The sequence below is a fragment of the Mus pahari genome, chromosome 14 (assembly GCF_900095145.1).
Source record: "Mus pahari chromosome 14, PAHARI_EIJ_v1.1, whole genome shotgun sequence".
Taxonomy (NCBI): Eukaryota; Metazoa; Chordata; class Mammalia; order Rodentia; family Muridae; genus Mus; species Mus pahari.
Window position 1 is genome coordinate 54,868,676 of NC_034603.1, and position 14,979 is coordinate 54,883,654.

The 14,979-nt window shown below is 41.7% G+C and overlaps 2 protein-coding genes across 4 annotated transcripts in view; one reads left to right on the top strand and one right to left on the bottom strand.

The window, feature by feature from the left end:
* Positions 1-14,979, top strand: part of Trim37 (tripartite motif containing 37) — a 122,295-nt gene that overhangs the window by 91,372 nt on the left and 15,944 nt on the right. For 2 of the 3 annotated variants that reach the window (XM_021212187.2, XM_029546109.1), the window contains one exon: positions 2,007-3,238. In XM_021212187.2, coding sequence (XP_021067846.1) covers positions 2,007-2,089 — 83 coding nt within the window. In that variant the 3' untranslated portion in view covers positions 2,090-3,238. Of the gene's footprint in view, positions 1-2,006; positions 3,239-14,979 lie in introns of those variants that run through there. The other variant, XM_021212186.2, reaches the window with a different exon arrangement.
* Ppm1e (protein phosphatase, Mg2+/Mn2+ dependent 1E) overlaps positions 6,946-14,979 on the bottom strand; it is a 138,249-nt gene continuing 130,215 nt past the window's right edge. The window contains exon 7 of the mRNA XM_021212189.2: positions 6,946-11,913. Coding sequence (XP_021067848.1) covers positions 10,871-11,913 — 1,043 coding nt within the window. The 3' untranslated portion in view covers positions 6,946-10,870. The remainder of the gene's footprint in view (positions 11,914-14,979) is intronic.

Below are 14,979 nucleotides of genomic sequence, written 5' to 3' on the forward strand. Positions count from 1 at the left end.
GCCCTATCTGCCTCTGCCCTCTCTGCCTCTGCCCTCTCTACTGCTGCCCTCTCTGCCTCTGCCCTCTCTGCCTCTGCCCTCTCTGCTGCTGCCCTATCTGCCTCTGCCCTCTCTGCTGCTGCCCTCTCTGCCTCTGCCCTCTCTGCTGCTGCTCCTTCTGCTCTGCTGCTCTCACTTCTTTTTTGAAAATCACTGTCATTTGTGAGAGAACGTTCTATAGTAGACAACGTGGCAAGTATCAAGAAAGTTGTTAGGTAACATTTGCCCGCTAGCCGCCTGAGTGCTGCTTCCTGGGTGGAAAAGCCTGCAGCCTGGTGTCGGGTAGCTTGTGGCCAAGGGTACTTGAGAACACTGAGTGTTGAGCAGAGACAGTGGGTTTGCTGTCGCACCTAAGTATGCATTCTGCACCTGAGCTGAAGTTTTGTATGTTTGGAGCTTTTAGTTTTTGTTTTCTATTTTTCATTCTCTCTAGTTTTCTATCATACTTTAACCTGTGAAGCCCTTTTCATTTTTTAAGCACACATACAAATCCTGGAACCTGTTTTTTTGGGTTGGTTGGGTTTTTTTTTTTTTTTTTTTGGTTTTGATTTTGGTTTTGGTTTTAATCCCCTCCAAAAAAAGAATTCTTGGTGAAAAAAAGAAACTAACAAAAATGTTACTATTTTCCCCCCTTTTTAAAAAATGATTTGTGCCAAGAGTGGTAGTGCATGACTTTAGTTTCAGCATTTAGGAGGAAGAAGCAGGCAATTCTCTTGCGTTTGAGATCAGCCTGATGTGCAGAGCTAGTTCCAGGTCAGCCAGGGATCCAGAAACCCTGTTTGTTTGTTTCTTTTTGTTTTAGTTTGTTTTTTTTTTTTTTTTAGATTTATTTATTATTATACATAAGTACATTGTAGCTGTCTTCAGATGCACCAGAATAGGGCGTCAGATTCCATTATGGATGGTTTTTTGAGCCACCATGTGGTTGCAGGGATTTGAACTCAGGACCTTTGGAAGAACAGTCAGTGCTGTTACCCACTGAGCCATCTCTCTAGCCCTTGGTTTTGTTTTGTTTTGTTTTGTTTTGTTTTTAATGTGTATGTGAGTGTGAGGATGTGCATGTTGGTGAAAGTATGGAAATCAGAAGACAACTTTTGGGGAGTCAATTCTCCCCCTCCACTCGGTTTTGTGGCCCCTTTCTTGTCTCTGCCACTATATTTTATACTCCAGACTAGGTGGCCCTGAGATTCTGGAGGGCTCTCTTGCCTTTGCCTCCACATTGCTATAGGAATGCTGAGATTACAGATGTGTCCTGTCAAATCCATGTTTACAGGTTTAACTATGGTTGACGGGCTTACATAACGAGTACTTGTACCGCAGAGCCATCTCCCTGACCCTTCATCTTCATGGCAGCTCAGTTTGCTGTGATGTGAATGTCTGTGTCTGTTGTGCTTTGAGAGGTGATTGCGCTGTACAGATGGAATGTAAACGGTTACAGTGGAGTGGAGAATGCACTCTGGGGCCAGATTTCTGCTGGGCTTCCTGTCCCTTGCTCTAGTTCGCTTCTCAGTCCGGCAACAAGTCTCTGGTGGCTTGTATGTCCTGAGGCATCTTTAGTAATCGCCTCTGCTTCTAGAGAAGTGTCCGGCTCTGAGGAAACTTATTTGCGTGCTGTGGGGTTTGTGGTGATGACTGAACAGGCGGTTCTGTTGTGAAGAACAGCTTGTGTCCATAGACTCTGAGGCTGGGGAGCACTGTCATCCACGCTCCTCGGGGTGTGTCTCAGGGGGCGTGGCTGTGGCTTTCCTCTTCTAATTGTGGATGTCTGTATATGGCTTCTTTTCCCCTCATTATTTACATACAACTTATATCATAAATTCTCCAAAGACAGGCTTGTTTCCCACCTAGCACATCTTTCTCAGTCAGTAAAACATTTGGTAAGTCACGTAAAGGCTGGGCAAAGAACACATGCCTCATGACATTTGCTTTTATTTAAGGTTTTTTTTTTCTTTTAATCTTTTTCTTAGATTCACATTCCAGTTTTCCTGATGGTGAACAAATAGACCCTGAAAATCTCCACTTCAACCCTGATGAAGGAGGTGGAAGGTAATTGCCAGACATGAGAGCCAGCTACAAGCTACCTGGTCCCTGAAACTGGTTGGAAGTTGGTGCTCAAAATTGTCAGCAGTCAGATAATCTGACTTACTTAGTCCCATTTCTTTTTGTCATCTCTACCTGAAATAGCAGTTCTGAAACTATTAGAAGGCACACAATTCCAGCAGGGTGCAGTAGTATATGTGGAAAAGATAAGGCAAAGGAGTTCTTTCCAATGTAATGAACTGACGGTGTAGTGCTCAATTCATTTAGCAAATTAGTACATTAACAAAGGCAGCTTGTCTCCTGTAACAGAAAGCCAGCTAAGTGCCAGAAAGTACCTGGAGGCATTGCATGACCTGATCTGGTTCAGCATCCGTGCTCTTCTGTCTTTGACTGACACATGGTTTAGATGGCCATAGTTAAGTTTTTCATTAGGTTGTGATTTCATTAAGGCTTGTATAATAGTGAACAGGAAAAGTGCTTATAAACAGATTTTGCTCAGTGGACACTTTTCCTGAGTAACTGTAGCAATGTTAGACAGAATCTTTTCTTTGAAATATGACGATAGACCAAATTTTATGTTTTTCTCACTTGTTCAAGTGTTGGCATACCGGGTAATGGCACCCCTTCTTTCAGTTATGTGACCTTTACAGGTGTCATTTCAAATGAGTTCAGTCATTGGGGATTGGTTCTATGCATGGTCATTTAATGGACGCATGTAAGATTACTTAAAGTTGTTTATCTTTTCTGCTTCCTGAAACATAACTGTAGTGCAACAAATATTTTTGAACAATATGTTTCCATTGGTTGGACATTGATTTCAGTGAGCGCATTTAAAGATTTATGCATCTACATGAAGCTGTGTTCAAGGCTTTCTCGAATATTCCCAATTAGCCCAAACCCCAAATGATTGCCAAATTTTGCTACTGTGCTCCTGCGTTTGTGTTTGAGCTGTTGTATGTTTGTCAGTGTCACACTTAAAGCTGGCCGAGAGACCGTTGAAGAAGCGCGGATGTACATCCAGGAGAGCATCCTCTCACCTGCATGTACTTAGTGACTCTCGTCTGTGTCCCATGGTGATGGCTTGCTGAATGCTGTGACTCATAGTTTACTGTTCTCTTAACAGCTTGCACTTTTCGTAAATAAAATTAACTTGAGAAAATGTGCCTCTGCAGTTTATTGAAAGTGGGACCAGAAGCGCCCCTCCCCCTCTTAAATTTTTTGCTGTGGCTGTTTAGCATTATAGACAAGGGCATTTTCTTATGTCATTGGGCTTCTAATCCTTCCTTTTAAAACCAAAAAATTTCTTCATAAATGATAAAATATATGGAAAGAATAATTCTTACTCCAATCCCTAGCCATCCTATATACTAAAATGTCCAACAAGTAGATGGTGTTTTACTTTTGGTATTTTGGTACTTCTGGGAAGGAGCTCAGAGCCCTTGCATGCTAGGCAAGCATGTTACTCCTGAGCTAAAGTTGTCTGGCATACCCAGTATTTCGATGATGGCAGGAGCTGCACTGTGGCCACCTTGGCTGTGCTTGAAGGCAGGTAGGGAGAAGGGCAGAGGCATGATAGGAGACTCCCTTGCTGTGTTTGCTTGCCCTGTGCTCTTACACTGTGTATCAGATTCTTCCCTAATCATCCGTCTTCCCTACATCGCTTTATAGAAACAAAACAAAAAACCTTTTCTCTTTTTTGTTGTTGGACATAATTTTTATTAGTTTTTCTGTTGCACTTTTTTCAGCATAAGGTGTGTTTGTTTTGTGTGCATGTATATGCTCATGTGTATTATGATAGAGGTCAGAGGACACCTTAGGTGCCATTCCTGGGTAGCCATCTACTTTCATTTTATTTGAAACCTTCCTTAAATACCTAGTTATTTATCTTAAGGGTTTTTAAATTTTTATTTATGTGTATGTGCATGGGTGTCTGAGGCCTCAGCTGCTCCTCTCTAACCCTGATTTGCCTTCTTTTTCCTTTCCTTCCTTTCTTTTTTTGGTAGGATCTCACTATGTAGCCCTGACTGGCCTAGAATTCTCTTTGTAGACGAGGCTGCCTCTGCCTCTTCATTTCATGTGCTAGGGTTAAAGGTGTGTATGTGAGCATATTGTTTTTGAACAATTTTGACTTGATTGAATTCTTCAGTAATCTTTGAGATAGACAAGTTGTGTATTGTTTCCACTTGGCAGATTTGGGGAGACTGCTGCTCTAAGGTTGGACACCATGCTTTTTTTAGTTCGTTATGCTTAACCAAACACCAATAAAAAGCTAAACAATTGTCCTGTTTTCTTGTTTCATTTTGAGATAGTTTTAGACTTCTAAGAGTTAGGAAAATTGTGAGAATTCCCATCTAGCCCTGGCCCAGCTTCTCCTTTTGTCAGTGTTAGCACAGCAACGATAATGTAATGAATCTTGTTTGCAGTGCCTTTTTTTTAAGACAAGGTATCATGTCCAGGTTTGTTGTAGATGACATGGATAATCTTGAATTTCTGACCCTTTGATTCTCTAGCCTTCAGCTCAGGAGTGCTGGGATTATAGACCTGTACCACCATCCCTAACAAGTGCTGGGTTTAAACCAGGGTCTTGTGCATGCTGCCAACTGAGCTACCCTCTCAGTTTCACATTTGTCTTACATCGGGCCTGGAATTTGCTATGTAGACCAAGTTGGCCTTGACCTCACAGAGATCCACCCAATTCTGCCTTCCAAGTACTGAGGTTAAAGATGTGAGTCACAGTGCTCAACTAAGCTATGATTCAACTTTCTGAGGAACTTGTATTGGAAAATCATGTTAGAAGCAAACATATGAGATGAGGTATGTGCTTACTGTTGCTGTAATATATTCCTCTCAGCCGGTGGGGTGAGGATGCATATAAGCTTTGTTTTCAAACCATCCAAATGTACCCACACTGTTCTGGAAACTGCAGTCTCCTGCCTCATTCAACATCCTGGATTCTAGGATTATGGACATGTGCCTCCTTACCCAGCTAACATGGCTTTTCTGTTTGGATTGTTGTTGTTACTCTGTTTTCTAGAGAGAAACTGTGGATCAATTCATACTCCAGACCAACCCCACAGGGCTAATTGTAGGCTTTGCCCCTGTTTATAAATACCCAACCATGTGGAGCCTGGATCATTGACTGCAGTAGATATATACTCAGTTCTTTAACTTGAACGCACTAATTTTTTCTTTCCTTTTCTCAAGTCAGAGTTCCCTCTAAATAGCTCTGGTTTGTCCTGGAATTAGTTGTGTAGACCTGGCTGGCTTGAACTCAGACCCTCCTGCTTCTGCTGCCTGAGTGCTGGGATTAACAGTCTGTTTTCTTTCTTTCTAACACTAAGTAATTTATTATTGCTGACCTATCTCCTTGTGATTAAAAAACTACCTTCTGTGTCACTTGCATGTATGTGTTTGAGATGGAGTTTTACATACTGCTCCAGACTGGTTCACACACCCATGCTCATGTAGCTCTCCTCCCCCAGCTTCCTAGGTAGCTGTATGCTGCCGCTGAACCCTTGGACTCTTGGAATATCAGGTCAAAATGGTTTCTCCGGTATTTTGTGTTCTCAGCTTCCAAACTAAGCTCCTTTCTTTACTGTTCTCTATATTGTGATTCTGAGATTCACTGCTGAGACAGGTTGTTACAGTCTGCGTTCTCTTCACCTACATACATTCTGGTGATTTTTTTTTTGACTTATATCCTTTAAACTGTAGTCCTTTGACATACAGTCTCCTGGCTTTGGCAGATGTTGTATGGCCACCACAGTGCTGCCTCGAGCATTTCCATTTTCCTAAGAATTCTCTGCGGAGGCCCCTTACACTTCTCCCAGCGTTCTGGCTTTTCTTTTCTGTTCTTTGTCCTTTTAATTTTCCCTTTTCATAGCATCGTATACATAGACTCACAGAGTATATAGTCGTGTAGTAAGAACAATTATGTTTATCCATCTTATATGACTGCTTTCTTGCTTTGCCAAGTAGTATTCTACTAGCTGTTCTACTGACATCTATTCACCCACTTAAAGAATTTGGGTCATTTCCAGTCTAGCATGTTTCTTATGAGACTTTTATATGAGCTGTCTTCATTTTGAAGGGGATTGTATGCTTATGAAATATGTCATCCTTTCAGAACTTTATGTAAAGTTACAGTAGGACTGAATGACTTTAACACTGTATGAAATAAGTCTTACTAATAAAGCAGTCACAGCATGTTACCTGGGTCCATCCCTTAAATCCAGTGGTTCTCAACCTTTCCAGTGCTGGGACTCTTTAACACAGGTCCTGCCCATGTTGTGGTCACCCCCAGCCATAAAATTATTCTTGTCATTACTTCTCGTCATTTTGCAACTCTTATCATAATGTGTCTGTGTTTTCTGCTGATCTTCGGAGGTGTCCTGCATAGTTGACTTTACTTCCTGTACCTATTCCTGTAGATGAACCCTCTAGAGAGACTTAGAGCCACCACACACTTGATTATTTCAAGACTAAAATTCAGTGATGTGAAGGGAAAGGTTGAGCGATTGGGTACAGAGATCTAAGATTTGAGAAACCACCCTATAGCTATAGCTCGGGTCCGGTTCCACCTGCCCTACTGTCTCTTCCATCTGCCCCTTTCTTAACCCAGTTAAACCAGTGGGACGGAAGCACAAGGAACACAAATATCTGTCCCTGGGTTTTTGTTTGTTAGGGTTTTGTTGTTTTTGTTTTTTGTTTGTTTGTTTTTGCAGCACTTAGAAGATTTGCAGTCTACCCCTCCAGTGGTGGCATATGCCCTTAATCCCAACATTCTAGAGGCAGGCTGGTGGAGGGGGGCGTGTTTGAAACTGAAAGACCTGCCTAGTTTACAACTGACTCAGTTTTCCTCTAAGAATAAGACAAATAACCAGTGGTTTTTAATTGCTGAGTTTTATTAAGATATTGGCAAAATTTCAACATACTCCTTACCTGAATAAACAGTTTTAATAAATAAAAATATGAAGGATCACTTATGATTACAACTCAACTCAAAAGTGATCTGTAAAATGGGTTTGTAAATCGTAACGTCACTCACTTCACTCCAGAGAGAATTCTTTGCAGAGAAATGTCATGAACAAGAGAAAGCTTGTCTCTCACCAAAGAGCACCTAGAGAGATTACAATGATGTATCTGCATTATCTCAGACGTCAGAGTTAAAGATTTCCTTTTCAAGAATGACTGCTGCGCCAGTGTGGAACCCCCTGCCCTCCTTCAGGTTTCTACTCGGTATAATAAACAGGCCTGAGCTGTTCAAGTGCTGCTGGGGGATGCAGCAGTAGGGTTCCCCTTTAGTCAGTACGATTCGGCTGTTATAATACTGGCAGTGTCATTTGTTTTGAAGAAACAACCATCTTTTCATAGATCAAAACAGGAGAGTGTTGGGGTTTTGTTTTTTTATCCTGGTTTTAAAAGCTGAAAAAAAAATCTTTTAGGAACTTATGATCCAAAGAAAATTTCCCCAAGCAAAGGTTTGAACAAAACTATAGTATCCTCTTGTAGCCTTGGGTGAAAAAGCTCATTGAACAAATTAAGTTTAAAAATTAAAATAATTTAGACCTTTTCTCACAAAGCCTCAGGAAGCCTTTGGTGGGGAGGAAGAACTTGAAGCACAGCAGTTTACTTGTCCGCAACCCTGAGCTGCGTCATGCATCATGTCCATCTGCCCCTTGGATGCCGGCCTCTTACTGGCACAGTGTTCTAGCAATGGAGTGTGGTGTCATGGAAATGGAGCGGTGGTGCTGTACCACTGTGACTGTGGTCAGGACTAGACTTAGTGTTGACATTACTAACATTGTCCTTTGAAATGATATTCCTTTCAAGGCGCCTTCTGTTAAATGCAACATGGACTTTAGTTGTATTACTTCAAGGACAATGGATGGCACTTATAGGTAAAGAAAAGGTATATACATGTTTTCCTGTCTGACCTCTGTTGTACAGACATAAATATTACTAATAGCCCCAGTATTTGGTGCTGTAATGTTGCCAATCTCAGTTATCCTTCCCAATATACATGTCTCAAAAAGTGAAAAAAAGAAACCTTTGAAATTAGGGACTGATGCCCTTTGAGACTCACAGTGAATGTACAAGGAGTAGTAATCTCGGTTGGTGACTTGTCGACTTTCCTATCAGATACTACACTTTCTTGTTTATATTTGTTTTGCTATTTCCTACTTTAACAGAACTGTTGTAGCAAGCAAACAAATTGATGCAGATCATGTTAATTGAAAAAGTGATACTGCCACTCTTTAAGGATCGAGTGTAGAACTTTCATCACCACTAAATTGCACAATGAAATAGAGGTACAAAACACATATTTCACAGACTATACCTCAGCATTTACAGTTAATATATATTGTATACTTTTATATCTGTCTAATATTTTTACAATCACCAGATACACCATCATTAAATATAAGTTACAGAAATGTATAGATACCATTAGTTAAAGGGTTACTTATTGCTTACATTAGCAAGCAGCAAATAAGGGCAGAGGATTTGAACTGAAGGGAACTACTTCCTATCACCAGTGGCATTAAGGTTTAACACTGCATTTCACAAAGCACTGCTTCTTGTATGGTTTATAGAACCAACAGCAGCATTTATCAGGCCAATAACCACTACTTTAATATTATAGAATGTTAAAGGACTTACCTTACAAATGGTAACTAACTACCTTATAAATACGCACATTGTGAACAAATGAAGTTAGTTTTTACATTATTGGTTTATTAACTTGACCACACTAGAAATACTTTTCTCTATTTTCTAGAGAGCTAGTGATATGAGAAATGGACTTAACACTGCTGTGTAGTCAGACCTTTCAAATGGGTCTGTTTGTCCCGGTTTCATCCACCGTTTTTTTACCCCACTGATAAGCCTATATCATCTCAAAATTTTTCTTTTCTCCTCATTCTGATCAAAATCATTGCCAACAGTAACCCCAGATGTACTTAGCTACTTCGGGGTCTGAATGCACATCTGTGTTCCGCTGCCTTGTTTTCTTAGAAATTTTGATTTGAAAATGACCCTGTACCTGGTGGGTTGTCAACAAGACCTGGGCTTCAAAAGCAACAGCCATGAGTGAGGGCCATGTGTAGGCAGAGCATGAAAGAGAGAGGATGAAATTAACACTGCTGAGGAGGAGCCTCGGGTAGTCCTCTCCACCTGTGTATCACAGGTACTGTCGGAGAGGGGAAGACCAACTCCAAGGTCAACAGAAAACACTGAGAATCTCCGCTTACTCTCAAATTTTGAAAAATAAAAGCTATAGATTAACAGTGTAACCATTGCTGAAGAGAAGCTGGGTTTTGGTCTCTAACAATTTGATGTCCCTATGATATGTTAGTCATTCCTCTGTGGGTCCGGAGAATGCAGCATGAAATGTGTTACATAGACCATGGTTAGGGAGCAGCAGTACTCGGCAAGAACATTTAGCAGTGCCTGCCCTGGGAGCAATGGCTCTAGCAGCTACTCTTGCCTGTTGGCCTGACTGGCCCAGGGTTGGGGTGGGGAACATGAGGACATGCATGCATTCATGGCTGAGAGAAACCAGGCTGCCTCACTGAACAGATACGATCGCATACTTGCTGTCTTTCTGCTTTGAAACTTTGAAATGGCAAAAAGTGGTTGATTTAAAACTATAAACTATACCTTAAGTATTGAAAAGATTTAAAACTATAAACTAACTTAAGTATTGAAATGAAAAGCACATGACCTGTCACTGTAGTCTGAAGCAAGTAGCTGGACCCTGGCTCTCAGTAATCTGCATTCTCCTTTGTACTTGACCTCTGGGTTCACACTCAGCCTCCTTCATACCAATTACTTCATTCCCTTGGGGAAAACAATTTTAGAGAAGTTAAAACTATCATTTTTTTTCATTCTCCAAACTATGTTTTATATTATAATATATGCCTTTGTTGTCTGTAAACGTAAAAAAAAGCAGAAAATATAGAAATGCTATTTTCACAACTCTTTTTAAATGGCATGAGTCTTATATTGTACCTCACATCATCTCTGCTAAGCCACTTTTATTCCTGAGATGAAGGTACTGTGAAAACATTAGCATCATAGGTTACAACCAGCTGACGGTGGTCTCCTAAAATGACAAGTAACAAAGTCCCACCAAAAGCACCATAACAGGTTATAAAACGCTCAAATAACTAAAACCTTATGAAGTATTTTAATTAAAAATGTTCATAGTTGCCTTTCATTTTCTATGAAAAATGAATTATCTTACTGTATACTGCCTCCCAAGTCTGAGAATATGACACTTTGGTACTGGTTTACTGCATCTTTCATGAGCAGTTTAGACCCGTGTGGCTTTTAGTCTTTCACCTACCCACACAATTGGGAAGAGATGCTCCATAGTCCCCAAGATCTTGAGGGACATTTCCCAACAAAATTTAATTCTGCATTGTTTCCTTTAGATTAGGCACATCAGACCAGATAGATAGTTGCGATTTCCATACCATATATTCTGACTGGAATAACTTTCAAGCTTCCACTAGTGACGTGAAGGGATGGTGGAAAGGGGGCTGTCTGTGGTATAGAGACACATCACAGGGACCAGTTGAATAATTTCTCTAGTGAAACCGCCAATACTTTTGATTAGATTGAAAATGCTTTTTTGAATTTCCTAACGATCTATGTACATTTAAGGGTTGAGCCATCCGTGGATTCATAATGAAGCACATGTACGTTAAAAATGTCTACCTTGTTTCTACTCTGATAGTTAGATTTCTGAGAGAACTAGCCTACGTTGAAGAAAAAGTCTTATACTTTATAGCTCCAGGGAAAGTCGGCATGGACTGTCATTACGCTTTCTGATCTTCATGTTTCCACTATATCCTTCCCAACTATTTTCCCTCCATGGCACAGAACTTCTTAACATCTTGTTCCTCTTCCCACTTCGAGTAAGTGAGGAGAGGCTAATGCCTATTTTTTGAGAAGGCTCTCGAGCAGACAGAAATGAGTAAAACTTTGGATTAAACCTGAATCCACGCTGCCTCTTGGAGTAGTGGTGGCGTAAATGATACAATCTAGGCGCTGTTTTTCCCCGGGATTTGAACTGTTCATTTTCCAACCCAGAACAGACAGGAGACAAGTTCTCCATTCTGCATAGCTGTTGCCCTGTTGAACCCAACTTAAAAGAAACCAGAGGCTCTCCAGCACCACTGCGTTCAGGCAATGATGACTTGACTGATCTCTCCTCCATTATTAGCTCATTAAGATCTGCTTTCTTTGGTGCACCAGGACCAATCATCTCAACTGGTGGCAAAAATTGGGTACTGTGAGGTTTGCTTGCTTCTATTTGTGTGAGATCTAGGTAGTCTGGATCTTCCAGCACGTTGATTTGGGGCCCTGGGCTGAGGCTAGTTCTATCAGTGAATGAATCCACTCGCCCCTCATAGCCTAGATCGGCAGGTGCTGAGCACTGGTGCTGTGGCCAAGGGCGCTTGCACTCTCCATGAGTCTCCTTATCATCCCCACCATCTTCTTGCCCTCCTTGAAAAGAGTTCTCTGTCCACTCTGACTCCTCACTAACATTTACAGCCTTGTTCATGTCCCTCAGGAATACCACAATAACAGTGATGTTATCACTTGACCCTGCATCACGAGCCGACGCTACTAATTTGTGGGCAACCATGCTGCTGTCTCCGTTATTCTCTTTCAAGTGGTCAGACACAACCTTCACTGCCTCGTCAGGGTTCACGGTGTCATAGAAGCCGTCACAGGCCAGAATGAGGTAGTCTTCAGTCCCATCCAGAACAGTGGAGGCCGAGTCTGCATCTCCACAGATATACGGCTTGTGCTCAGCATCTCCTGGGGAGTAGAAGGGAAGGCCCTGTGTCAGAAGGCAGGTGTGGCTCACCTCAATGTTCAGTACGCTTAAGGTCAGTACTGTGAGTAACTTCATGGGACATTTTTATTTAACAATTGTAAACGACACACTTGAGTCCTGTGTTACTTTGATGCTGTTTATATTTGCTAGTTGCAGGGCTCGGTTCCTCTTTGGCTTTATATTCTCAGACTTGTACTTCTGGCTATAGCCAGCTTAGGTTTTGCTGATGAAAGCAGCAATCACATCAAGTCTAAATTTGCTGCTGTGCTGAAAACATCAGTCATATATAGGAGAACTCTTAGTTTAGTAGATTTGTTTGGTTTATTTACAACTTGAGAATATTGTGGGGGAACTGAGTTCTCCCCGTTTTCCTCATTAAACAATTCCCTGTTATTTTTTAAAGACATTGATAAGTAGGTTCATGTTGTGAACATGGAGGAAGGTTTGAGTTACAAGAGATTTAAAAACCGAGTGTGGGGGACTGGAGAGATAGCTTAGCAGTTAGCAGCACTCTTTCAAAGGACCCAGGTTCAAATCCCAGCACCCACATGGTAGTTCACAACTGTCTGTAATTCCAGTTCCAGGGAATCTGAAACCCTCACACAGACATACATGGAGGCAGAATACCAATGTAAATAAAATTTTTAAAAAACCAAGTGTGATTTCCCTAAAGCCAAGGAAGCTTGTGGTTTTATGCATAGTCTTACATATGGAGCTAGGCCTATATTATAGGCTGCTTGGCTTTGGGTCCACTTGGCTTCTCTTTGACGCTTTGTTTAATGTCTTGTAATGTCTGCAGAATAGACAGAAAATCCACAGTAAGTGTCATCATGTCTTCACAGATGACCCACCTGTGTTGCCCTTGTTCACCCCGACTCCATACACTTACTAACAACAGAAGCCAACACTGCTGAGATCACCGGTCTTCTAATGCTTTCAGAACTTTACATTGCAGACACTACCAGATCCTGCACTGTTTTCCTGTAGACACTTGGAAAAGAGCAGGCTGTTGTTCTTAGCCACCAAACCATATGTGAAGTAGTCCCCTATAGCTTAGTGTTGAGGACAGCACTGGGGTCAGCCTGCCTAGCTCCAAGTCCCAGCTCTTCCACATGTATCTGCTATAGGTTGCCTCTTGCCTCAGATTTCTTTCAAGCTTGTCAGGCTCAGAAGAGTTCAATAGGAACCCTGTGGCTAAGCTATAAACTATGTGGGTTATATGCTGTATCCAGCATGTTGAGTACCTGTGTACCAGGAAAATGAATATTTACTAATATACCTATTTAGGTTAATGTAGCTGTAAATAGGAAACAGAGGGCCTTTTGATCCTATATATTCCCAACTTCACTCCTAACCAATTCACTATCCTCCCCACTTTTTCTTTCTTTCTTTCTTTTTTTTTTTTTTAGCCAAGGTCCTCTCATCCACATAGCCCAGGCTGGCCTCTAGCCTGCTTTGCAGCCAAGACAAATCCCCTTGCCTCCACCTCCCAGCTGCTGGAATCCTAAGTGTGCACTGCCACTCTCACCGCCCACAGATGGCTGAAGCGCATTGCACAGGCAGGATTCAGAGTCCCCACCAGTCCCCTTCACTCATCTCCTATTTTACCTGATTGAAATATTTTCTGAACTCTACTTCTAAAAATAAATGTGATCTGAGTCATACTGTTCCAAAAAAAATCTTGTTTTAGTGCTAACAATTAAAGATTATTGCAACTGTTAGTTTAGAAGAGCACATACAAAGATTTGCAGCGGAAATACTGCCAAGATTCTGGCTTTTCGCCTGCTCTTGAGTGTCAGATTTATGACATTTCACCCCAAATTTGGTAGGAGGGCACAAACATGCATTCCATGGTGGGGATGGCAGTTTACCCTCGTCCTCCCCCTCCATATGCTAGGAAATGTCCATGCCTCCGTCAGCTTTGGCTCAGAAATGCAGGACTCATGGGCTGAAACAGTTGACAAGCTTTGTATTGTCAAAGCTTTAGTGTCATTTGTTTTTTAAGTGGAGTTGAACTGTTCCTTAGGCCCTTTCCTGCACCTTTCAGCCCATTCCAATGACTCTTCCAAATCTTAACATTCCTCAACTCCTTAATCCAGTTCACCAGGCTCTTGGTAGATTCATTACTACTTTTGGTGTCAACTTCTACCCTCTCTCATCGTCAAGTTGTTGTTGGTTTCTTTAACTCTCTTTCTATAAATATATTCAAATCTACTTTTTATTTCAACACTGTAATATGTAGCCTAGCTAAGCCTGAAACTTACTTTCAGTCCCGTCTTAGCCTCCCAAGTGCTGGGCTGACAGGCATGGACCACCATTCCCTTTCATCTCTCAATTGGTGTGTTCTTGCACTTACCAACTGAAAACATTTCTCTCTGATACTACCAGTTATTTCCTATTTAAAGTTGCATTTCATTTTTAAGATTGTGTTTGTATGGTCACCACATGTAGGCCTGGGGCCTGAAGATCTTAGAAAGGAGCATCAGACCTCCTGAAGCTGGGACTGACAGACGACCGTGAGCTTTCATGTGAGTGCTGAGAGTCAAGCCTGGGCCCTCTGCAGAAAAGCCACACGCTCTTTGCTGCTGAGCCCTGTCTCTGGTCCATAACCCCACCGCTTTCTCCGTCCCACTTCTCGCGCGCGACCTCTGCAGCCCTTGAGGCCTAGAAGCCCTCTCTTCCCGGCATCTGAACTATTCACTGCTCTGTCACTCATTTTGGCTGGCTTGTTCCTTGATTTAATAGTAGGACAGTTGTGTGCTAGGAGTGTGTCGGGCACGTGAATCCTAGGAACTGGGAGCCAGTGCTCTCACTTTATCAAGGAGCAAACCAGTACTGAGACACTGTCTTCTCAAGATCAGTAACCTACAAAGTGGCAGAGCCAATATCCAAACAGTGTCTGCCTACTGTGTTACCTTAAGTCATCTTCACACAATATGTATCTTCTGGGTAATGTTACTCATGCCTGTAGTTTCAACATTGGCTGCATACATAATCAATAGCATTGCCAAGGTGGAATGAATTACTAAATCCTTATCTCTAACTCA